The 10,385-nt window shown below is 24.1% G+C and overlaps 3 protein-coding genes across 3 annotated transcripts in view; 2 read left to right on the forward strand and 1 right to left on the reverse strand.

Moving 5' to 3' along the window:
* Positions 1-2,212: 2,212 nt before the first annotated feature.
* On the forward strand, positions 2,213-3,030 carry Phum_PHUM234110 (survival motor neuron protein, putative; the record flags this gene model as incomplete). Its single annotated transcript, XM_002426013.1, has 3 exons — positions 2,213-2,231; positions 2,307-2,644; positions 2,728-3,030. 3 exons carry the CDS (start codon positions 2,213-2,215, stop codon positions 3,028-3,030), a joined length of 660 nt encoding a protein of 219 aa, XP_002426058.1.
* A 339-nt stretch (positions 3,031-3,369) lies between these two features.
* Phum_PHUM234120 (Katanin p60 ATPase-containing subunit, putative) lies at positions 3,370-6,037 on the reverse strand (the record flags this gene model as incomplete). Its single annotated transcript, XM_002426014.1, has 9 exons — positions 3,370-3,612; positions 3,799-3,958; positions 4,020-4,225; positions 4,331-4,612; positions 4,757-4,992; positions 5,075-5,087; positions 5,214-5,272; positions 5,608-5,711; positions 5,979-6,037. The coding sequence occupies 9 exons, from the start codon at positions 6,035-6,037 to the stop codon at positions 3,370-3,372; spliced, it is 1,362 nt and encodes a 453-aa protein (XP_002426059.1).
* Positions 6,038-6,959: 922 nt separating this feature from the next.
* Phum_PHUM234130 (uncharacterized protein) overlaps positions 6,960-10,385 on the forward strand; it is a gene marked incomplete at both ends in the record, with an annotated part of 6,022 nt that continues 2,596 nt past the window's right edge. The window contains 10 exons of the mRNA XM_002426015.1: positions 6,960-7,115; positions 7,316-7,446; positions 7,534-7,759; positions 7,849-8,162; positions 8,688-8,756; positions 8,841-9,099; positions 9,175-9,318; positions 9,436-9,870; positions 9,953-10,153; positions 10,227-10,368. Coding sequence (XP_002426060.1) covers positions 6,960-7,115; positions 7,316-7,446; positions 7,534-7,759; positions 7,849-8,162; positions 8,688-8,756; positions 8,841-9,099; positions 9,175-9,318; positions 9,436-9,870; positions 9,953-10,153; positions 10,227-10,368 — 2,077 coding nt within the window. The remainder of the gene's footprint in view (positions 7,116-7,315; positions 7,447-7,533; positions 7,760-7,848; positions 8,163-8,687; positions 8,757-8,840; positions 9,100-9,174; positions 9,319-9,435; positions 9,871-9,952; positions 10,154-10,226; positions 10,369-10,385) is intronic.

Genomic DNA, 10,385 nt, shown 5'->3' on the forward strand with positions numbered 1-10,385 from the left:
GAAAAAGGAAAAATTTTAAACGAGATCAAAAGAAAATACCGGATGTGTAACGAAAAAAAGGTGAAAATAAAGAGAAAAAAGATTATTGCAAAGTATTTTAACTTACAAATAGTAATTGAAGCTTTTCTACATTTTTTAATTTCCTTTTTTTTTTTTAATTCTTATTTGAAATATTTAAAATTAAATTTCGAATCTTATTAAATTACGTACAACGACTTACCCATTTTCCAAAAAAAAAAAAACCGACTAAATTATTATTATTAATCGTGAGATATTTAAATCCTTATCAAATAAATAAAAATAAAATATTTAAAATTAATTATGTACAAAAAATTTAAGGTAATAAAATAAAAAAATTCGCGGTTGTTTAACTACAAAAAAAAAATAATAAAATTTTACATTATTAATTTTATGGTTTTAGTATATATATATATAAATAACAAAACCGAAAATTTAATTTTCTTAAAAGCTTATGCGTAACGTTCGTTATTAAATGGAGAGCGATTGCGAAACGGACTGAAAAGTTATGGAAAAACAAAGTTATTTATATGTATATATATATATATATATATATGTATTGCAAATAAAAATGGAATTTCTACCGCGCATTATCACAAAATAATACAAAAAAAAAATAATTTCTCCTTTTTTTTTATATAATTAACGATATAATTGTAATTTGTTTAAAAAACCAACTCTTAATAAGAGAAAATATTTTCTACTTGACATAAAAAAAAATTACATGTGATACTTTCATTTTTTTACAACAGGAAACATTTCCTACTATTTATTATTATATTTTGTAAATGTATTTAATATTAATATTTTAGTAAAAAGTTTAAAAAATTTAATAAATTAATTTATTATCAAATAATTAATTAGTTTTCTTATTACTTATAATGCTGAGCATAAAATGTTATTCATATTCAATGTTCTAAATTTTTTTTTTTTTTTAATATAAATATAATTATAAGTGTATATGGTAAAATATGAGATATTAAAAGTTTTGTTATAATATTTAATGAAAAATTATTTATATTAAATTTCTATTGTTTAATATAATAAAAAATTTGATACTTGAAAATATAATAAAGTTTAGGTTAAATAATAATATTAGTGGTTTTTTCTTTTATTATTTCAATGCCCCCCATAAAATTTCTTATTGTTTGTTCTCTGGTTAATCAACCGTTATTATTATTATTTTTTTTAAATTAATATATAAAAATAATAAAAAATAATTACTAAAATATTTTTACCAATTTTTTTTTTTTTATTAAACTATCAATGTTTGCAGATATTCAATTTATTTACTGACATCAACAGACAACACCCTTTTAATTCAACAAATATGTAATAATATAATTGTTTTTTTTTATCTCTTATAATTACAACCTGCAAACATTTTTTTTTTATAAGCTTATTAAAACTGTGTGTATTTTTTTTTTTTTTTTTTAATTAAATTAAATTTACTGTATTAATTTTTTTAGCTTTTTTTTCCCTAACCGCCATTTTTCATAAGCCCTTTTATTGAAGTTATGAAAAATAATTTTTTAAAATGAATTAGTACAAGTATTTATCAATATTATTAAGTATATCATTAATATTATTATTATATCTCATTAAACAGATATTTTTCATACTCAATTTTAGTTATTTGTTTCAAAATCCTTTACTATTCACATAAAAAATTGTCACCATTGTAATGAATAATAATAATAATAATAATTTTATACCTTTATAACGTTATAAAAATCATTTGGGAAAAAAAACGAACTTTTTTTATGATTTAATGACACAATTTTGTAACTCAACAAGAAATTTTAAAAAAATACTTACTTAGAAATGTACAATGAATTTATTGTAAGATATTAATCACATTTTTTGTTACAAAAAAAATCATTTAATTTTAATAACGATATTAAAAAGTTAAAATCACCAAACTTTTTTTTTTTTTGTCGTTCAAAGTGATCGACTTATAAAACCATAAAGTAATAATTTATTATCTCTATGATTTTAAAATTTAAACATTTCACTCGCCATTTAGATTTTTTTGTTGTTAGCTTCCAAAATTTTTATTGTTTAAAATTTTTTTTTTTTTTTAATTTTTTAAACATTATAAATTGTAAGTAAATAAAATGAGTGAAGAAGGCGCAGTTATATTTCATAAGTTCAGGGTACATACAATTAGATATTTTAAATTTTTTTACAATTTATGTTATTTTGTATAACTAGTAAGTTTTAGTTAAACTGTTTATTTATTTTTTTTTTTTTACAGAATCATAAAAACGGTGATGATAGTTTGACAGACGCTAAAGATATTTGGGATGATGCTATGTTAGTTGAAGCTTATGACAGAGCTGTTAAATTTGCTAGAGAGGGATGTGTGGAAGAAAATACAAAAAAAGTTTATAAAAAAGGAAAAGAACATTATAAATGGAAAGTTGGAGATAAATGTAGGTGTCAATATAGTGAAGATAAACGATATTATGAAGCTGAAATTATGGCTATAATAGATTCTACAGGAATGTGTAAAATTAAGTATTACGGATATGAAAACGAAGAAAATGTTCAATTAAGAAATCTTAAACCTAGTAATGGCGAAGAGGCTATATTACAACAAATACGTGAAGCTACTAATGATAATGTAAGTTAATAAAATGTATTAATTTTAAAAGGTATGTTAATAAAAATGCATGTACTTGATAATTTTTTAAATTGACATTTTAGAATGTAACAGTCGCAGATGAAACGATGAGAAATTCAAATATAAAATGTGAACCCATTGAACCCACACCTTCGAATAAGAAAAATAATTACAAGAAAACAGAAAGTAGCACCTCACTAAAATTTTCACCTTCGAATAAATATAATTGTGTTATGCCACCTCCTCCTCCTCCCCCTCATATGTTTAAAAATATGTGTGGAGATGAAGATGAAACTGAAGCAATGAATGCTATGTTAATTTCATGGTACATGAATGGCTATCATACAGGCTATTATCATGGGTTAAAAATGGCAAAAAATCAATAATGCATATTTATTACACTTATCATAATAAATTTTATTACAGTAAATATCACAAATTTTTGCATTTTCATATTTTATATAATTTATTACTGACGTTTATCCTTCTTTTATAAAACTTTTCGTTTTTTAAAACTCAGGAATCGCAACAAAAACTTTATGCAGAAGTACTAAAGAAATAATTTTAAAACAAATATAAATACAGTAATTATTAAAGTTAAGCACTACCGAAATATTAAATTAAATATTGTAAATTAATTTAATTGTAAAATAAATATAACTAAATCGATATTTTTTTAATTAATTAAAATGTAATATAAAATTTTTTTTGCAAAAGTTAAATAATTACACTGAACCAAATTTATTTTGCCAAGATTTGTACATTTCTACAAGGTGATGTGCTGAAGGCTTAGTTTTTTGTAATGCTATTTGAACATTATTTGTAGTTATCGTTTTTAATTCCAATTTGGAATAATCATTATTAATGTTTGAGTTATTTTCCAATACTTGAAATATTTTTCTAGTAGTTTCCATTGCAGTTTCTTTACATACTAAGTGTATGTCAGAACCGGAATATCCTTCTGTTTCCTATTCGAATAAAAAATTAAAAAATCTACTTGTTTTCTAACAAATTTACGGCAATTAGACTAATTATTATAAATATTAAAAATCATTAATAGTTGTAGTATAATAACTTTTTATGAGTTACTATTAGTCTAAACAATTTTGGCTGATAAAAAGAATTACGAGTCAACTTGATGTCAACAATATTACCTTTGCTAAAAGTTCATAATTGATATCAGTTTTAAGAAGAGGATGTTTATTAACAATTTTTGGCAAGTAATGTTTAAACATAGATTCACGAGCTTCCATGTTGGGAACGTCAACCAAAATCCTTTTTTCAAGTCTTCTTAAAATGGCAGGATCAAGTTCCCTTAAAATTTATAAATTTTTTTTTAAAAATTTCAAATCATGAAAGGCTTCAAACATCATACCATGGTAAGTTAGAAGTTGCCAAAAAAAAGACTTGCTCTTCAGTTTGAGATAAACCATCTAACTGTATTAATAATTCTGTTTTGAGTCTTCTTGAAGCTTCATGCTCACTGGAATAATGACCTCCATCACGTTTTGATGCCAAAGCATCTAATTCATCCAAAAATATTGTAGATGGTGCATGGTATTTTGCCAAATCAAACATAACCTTTAAGAAATTTTAAGTAAAATGTTAATTATACATACTTACAATTTTAAATTATTGAATTTGTTAAGTTATTTAAGTAAATTTTATAGAATTTATTTTCCATACCCTAACAAGTTTTTCAGAATCTCCTCTCCACTTGCTTACAATTGTACTAGCAGTTATATTAAAAAATGTTGTTTTGCACTCTGTAGCAACTGCTTTAGCTAAAAGTGTTTTTCCAGTGCCTGAAGGTCCAAACAACAACAAACCTTTCCAAGGTGATAAAAGGCCTTTAAATAATTCTGGATATTTAATTGGATAAACTACAGCCTCTTTTAGTAATCGTTTAGCATCTTCTAATCCAATAATATCAGACCATCTGACATTTAAGTCTTGTAGAACAATATCCTAAAATATATTTTTTCTGTCTTAAAAATTTGTTTAAGATGATACCCTGTTTATGAAAATTTATATATACAAACAAGAAAACTTATTTATTATTTTATAAAAAGATATTTATTGATCTAGTATTAAATTTAAAAAATTACTTACCTTAGTAATTAGTTCAGCCATTGCCAGCCATTCACTACTTTGATTCTTGAAATTTCCGAGTGGTTTTAATATTTTTTGAGATTTGAATGGTACATCTTCTGAAATATTTTCATTTCCCAGTGGTACAACTGAGAGAAAGTTTGAATCTCCATTAATTTTTTTTTCATTTAAATTTGTAGGTTGTTTGTTTGTATTTTGATAATTGTTGTCTATTTTTGTAGAAAGATTTGTTGAATCTGAAATAAAATATAAAAATAATTAGTACAAATTGTGATTTATAAAGGTACAAAATCTATTTAAAATTAATAATTAAATTACCAGTGACATTAAACTAAATAGTTTTAAATTAAGAAATTTAAATAATTTGAAAATTAAATTGATTATGTGTAGAAAACAATTTAAAAATAAATTTAAATATAATACTCTAACATAATAGAGAAAAACGATGATATTTAACTTTATTAACAGAATAATGAAAAAGTGATATTGATATTACATAAAAATTACAAGAAATTTCTAGACAACAACAAACTAAAATTAATTTATAAAATTGTGCTGTGTAAAAATGGGAATAAGGTAGCACAAAAAAAAGAGAAAAATATTTCATTATAAGAAATAAAAAATATCTGCAATTTAAATTGGCAATAAAATACAAATTGTTTTGAAACAAATATTAAAATCAAATGTGCTTTATTTACATGTACTCATTTATTCTGGCAACTTCCTTTAAACTCTACCTGGTTTTTTGTTTTGAAATTTATGATTTTTTTTTTTTAACTCTACAATTTTTTCCTCTGGATTTGACTTTTTGCAAATTTTGGGATATTTTTGAAATCGAACATAATAATAACTTTCAAAATCTTGGATAATTAATGGAAGATCTACATTATCACAAATTTGATATGAGTTACATAATTGGGCTTCATTCATAAATGTAGCAACACTATTATAGTATCTGTAAAGTGATTAAAGTTTCAAATTTGATATTGCTTCTTATAATTTAAGACATGAAAGGGGGTTTTAAATTTTTTTTATAAAGTTCACAATTTTGGTAAAAAAAAAAAAAAAAAAAAACTTGATAACTGATTTGCATTATAAGAAACATACAAATATTTTTTAATAATATTAAGTAATAAAAGTTTAATTTTAAAGATTTACTGTAAACAAAATATATACTAGTGTATATATGAAATTAAGTTAGATACAAAAAATAAATACTTACCCTTCTTGCTTAAGATGATGAAGTATTAAATACAATATATTTCTTTTCCTCTCTTGCATTTTTTTTTCCTCCTAAAAAAAAATTGATAAATCATTATTTGAAATTTCTTACAAAATAATTGCATTGGAAACATTTATTTTTACTTATAAAAGTAAGTGATAATTAAAGATAAGTACTTACAAACTCTCTCATTTGATGAGAAGATTTTAAAGACGAAAATGTCATTTCACACATTTTCATTCCAAAGTTAAATTTTCCTCGTTTAAATATATTTAAAAATTTAACGATCTAACATAACTTAAATGTTAGTTCAGAAACTACACTTTTATTAAAAGTGTAAGCAGACAACTAAATCGATTTTTAAGAAATTCATTACTGCTATCTACCAAACGCATAATGAACTATTCTGCATAGTAAAATTTTGATAATTCTCGTTAATCTTTGTGAAATGTAAAGATGGAGCTACGAAAAATTATTATCAACAGTACCACAAGGTTTGTTATTTGTTATAACATATATAAAGTACATTGTTGATTTTAAAAAACAATTTCTTCACATAACTTTACAGTAGCTTGAATTTTAATGCTCTTCCTCAATTAAACATGTTTTATGTTTTCCTTTGACTATCCGCGGCTTTGAAATAAATTTATACATTTCAAATGTAAATTAAAACTTTTTATATTTTATTACATTTAATAAAGATATTTTACCCGTTTATATTCTAAAATATACTAAATTAAAGTATTTAGGGCGATAATGGAAATCTTTTTTTTTTTTTTTTTCATTTTAAAACTTAAAAATTTTTTTTTGCTTTCTTCTGGGTAAAATAACTTTTACTTAGAATTTAATTTTGTTTACTTTTAAGCTTTGTGTAATATAAGTCAGGTTTATTAATTTAGATTTTGTTTTTTTTTTTTTCAGAAAATTTTGTAAGAGTTAATTTTATAATTGCCATTAAAATTTATAAATTTCAAATGAAAAATGAGTGAAACAGAAAATATTGCTAACCACCAAGTTAAGGTGGATAACTGGCCTTTATTTTTTTTACAAAGGCTTAATCATTTTTATAGAAAAAAATCACATTGTGATTTAACTCTTATGTTTTCTACTTTGGATGATAATGTCAAAACAATAAAGGTAACAAAAATTTTTTCAACTTTGTTTGTCACTTACAACATAAGTGTTTAATTAATTTTTTAAATTTAAGCCCTTTGATTTACGTTTATTGTGAATAAGTGATTTTTTTAAAAAGTTTTTTTTGTTTTATGTTTAAAATTATTTTAATATTTAAAAGATGTAATGATAATAATTAATCATGTGTAAATTTTTTTTTCAAGGTGCACAAACTTGTATTACATGCATGTACAGATTATTTTGAATCATTAGATATTATGACAGATTCCGAACATGGTGAATTTTTACAATTATCAAATGAAATGCAACCAGATGTAGTGATTCCTATTATCGGGTAAATATTACTTTGTACAAAATTTTTTTTTATTGTGATAATTATTTATTTTAATTTTAAAAAAAAATTTTTTTTTGAATTTTTCAGATTTATGTATACAGGTAAATTAGAGTTTCCGGTAACTTTAAAGCCAAGATTATATGAAGCAGCTACAAAATTGCGAATGACTATTTTAACTAAACTTTTGGATGTACAATCAAGTAAAACTTCAAACAAATATGGGAATCAACCATCAGAAGAGCCTTTGACCAAAGTTTCTTTAAAGAAAAATGAAGGTTTATTACCCACACAAAATGTAATAAATAATAGTCAGGTGGTTAATTTTTTAAATACTCAATATTTTTAACATTCATTTCATTTTTTTTATTATTATTATTATTATTATTATTTTTTTTTTTTTAGGATGGACAAGAACTTGTTACTTCTTCATCTGATGTTTCCTTATTACAAGGAAATTATTCCTCTAATTCTTTAACCAAGCAAAGTGAAGAACCTGTTGTTACTTTGATACCTGTGTCAGTTAAAACTTCTCAATCAAATCAAAATCTTAACAGTAATGTGACTTTAGTACAATGGAGTGATGTTGCTACTGGTAAAACTAATAGTCAAAGCAAACCAAAAAGTTTTAAAAAAAATATAGGATTGCAACTGGCTACAGTCAATACAAAGCCTAAAGTGGTTGATGTTAGTTTACCGCCCACCTTGCCTGGAAGAAAGTATGTATTTAAAACTTTTATTAAAATTTAATAATCTTTTAAAATTTGATTATTATTAAATAATTAAAAGCTACTTCATTTTTTTTTTTATAATTTAAGTTTTATACCTTGTAAAAAAAAAAATTAATCTGTTGTAGTGAAAAATCCTTTTAGTTTTTCATAAAAGTATTATTATTATGTTTTTTTACTTTACTTATATTCTTAAAAAAAATATTCTCCATTTTAGTTTTAACCTGAATTGTATAGAACTCATATTTGAACAAAGATGTTGATTTTAAGTGTATCTACCTTAAAACGTGAGTGATTATTTCTTAAATATCGATTAATATTACTACGATGGTAATTTTTAGTCTCGTTAAGGTACTTATAAATGATATTTAATATTTAATTTTGCTCCTATTAATATAGCGATATTTTATTCTCGAAAAATCAACTCTACAAATTTTTTCAATTTCCTTTAATTCTTATTAAAACAAATAAATCATTAAAATTAAGTTTTTCTAACTAAATAATTTGTAATTATAGGCTTCCAGTTTGGAAAAGAAAAGTTCCTCTTAGTGGATCTCAGTTTTTGACGGAAAATGTTCAAAATGTGTATGTAATTAAATTTATTAGTTTTTTTAAAAAGTTTAAAATCCCTAAAAAATTTGGTGAGTGATGTATTAAATTAATTTTCAGGCGCACAACTTATCGTTCTACCGAAAAAGGAAAACCCACACGTTTTGAATGGGAAGAAGATCTTAATGATCTCACATCATTGAAACCTGTCGAAGATGCTTTAAAAACTCTTTCCTACGATGGTTCAGTTAAAATCTCATATCCAATTATTTTAGATCCCGAAAGCACAACTCAAAGAAATGATTATTCATCAGATGATTCTTTAAGGCAAAGTTGCGAAGAAAGTCCCTCGGAATCACCTCCCTATAAAAGATCGCGGGTAATTTATTACTTTATTATAATTTATTACTTAAATAAAAGTAAATGTTTTCACAATTTAAAATTATGTTTTTAGCAAAGCGAATTACAAGACATGAAAGAATACGGAAAACAACAGCAATTACGTAATGAAATAATATGTAGTGAAGAAAATGCAGATGACATGATGGATACGGATGATTTGTATGGGCAGTGTGAAGATGAACCCGCTGATATAAGCGTACGTTTTATAAATAACAAATTTCTTTTCAAATTTTATTGTTTATCACACTTACAAAAAATACATTAAAATTATATGTAACTGTTTTAATTTTACTTTTACTGTTTGTGAATGCAGAATTTTAATGTTTCAAACGCCAATTCGTCGACACCAAAGCCAATTTTAAAAACAATTTTCAAGCCCGAACCTCCTGCTTCTTCTAAAAAAGTTAGATTTTCTCTAGAAGGAAAAGAAAATAATCAACAGCAAAATGAAATTGGCACCGATTTCACAGTTGCTACTTCATCTGCTAGTAGTACAACCAATGTAACTAATAATGATACTAAACAGCCGGATCAAGTGGTGTCGAAGCAAAAAATTGTTTTACCAATGAACGTCAGTCAACTTCAATCGGGCAAACATCATGTCAAAATCGTATCGGAAGTATTAAAAAAATATCCGAATTTAGCCAAACGAGAAAATATTAAATTGCGAGTAGTGAGTAAAAATCCGGCAGCGGTACCGCCTGCAATGCAACAAGCTGTCGAAGGGGATGTCGGAACTGGAGCCAAAGTATGATAATTTTTAAAAATGTTTTTCGTGTTATGAATTTTAAAAGTTGTGAATGATTGACAAATTACATTTTAATTTTTAGTCGTCGTCCTCGCTGGTTTCTTATATTTTTCTGACGAATAAAAGTTCTGGTGACTTACCTCTTGCTAAAAATGGACAAAATGAAAAGGAAAAATTGTTTGACGTTGAGAACAAAACTGGTCCTTGGTTTTGTCACGTTTGCGAAGAAATAAATCCTATAGAATTCGAGTCTTACTATACTTACAGAAGACATTTGGTTGAGGTAAAAAATATTGCATTACCCTGAGACTGCGATATGTAAGGCAAAATAATTTTATTGAATTAATTATTAACAGGTACACGAACTGAAAATAGATGCCAGGATTTGTGAGTACTGCGGTTTGAGAAACAGCAAAAGAAATCACTTGTTGTATCATTTGTATACCAAACATGGTATTCATCCTCCGGCCCATGTTTCATTTCCAAAATGCTCTGAGTGTGACTATATAGCTCTA

Source organism: Pediculus humanus, genomic scaffold (assembly GCF_000006295.1).
Source record: "Pediculus humanus corporis 1103172107598 genomic scaffold, whole genome shotgun sequence".
Taxonomy (NCBI): Eukaryota; Metazoa; Arthropoda; class Insecta; order Psocodea; family Pediculidae; genus Pediculus; species Pediculus humanus.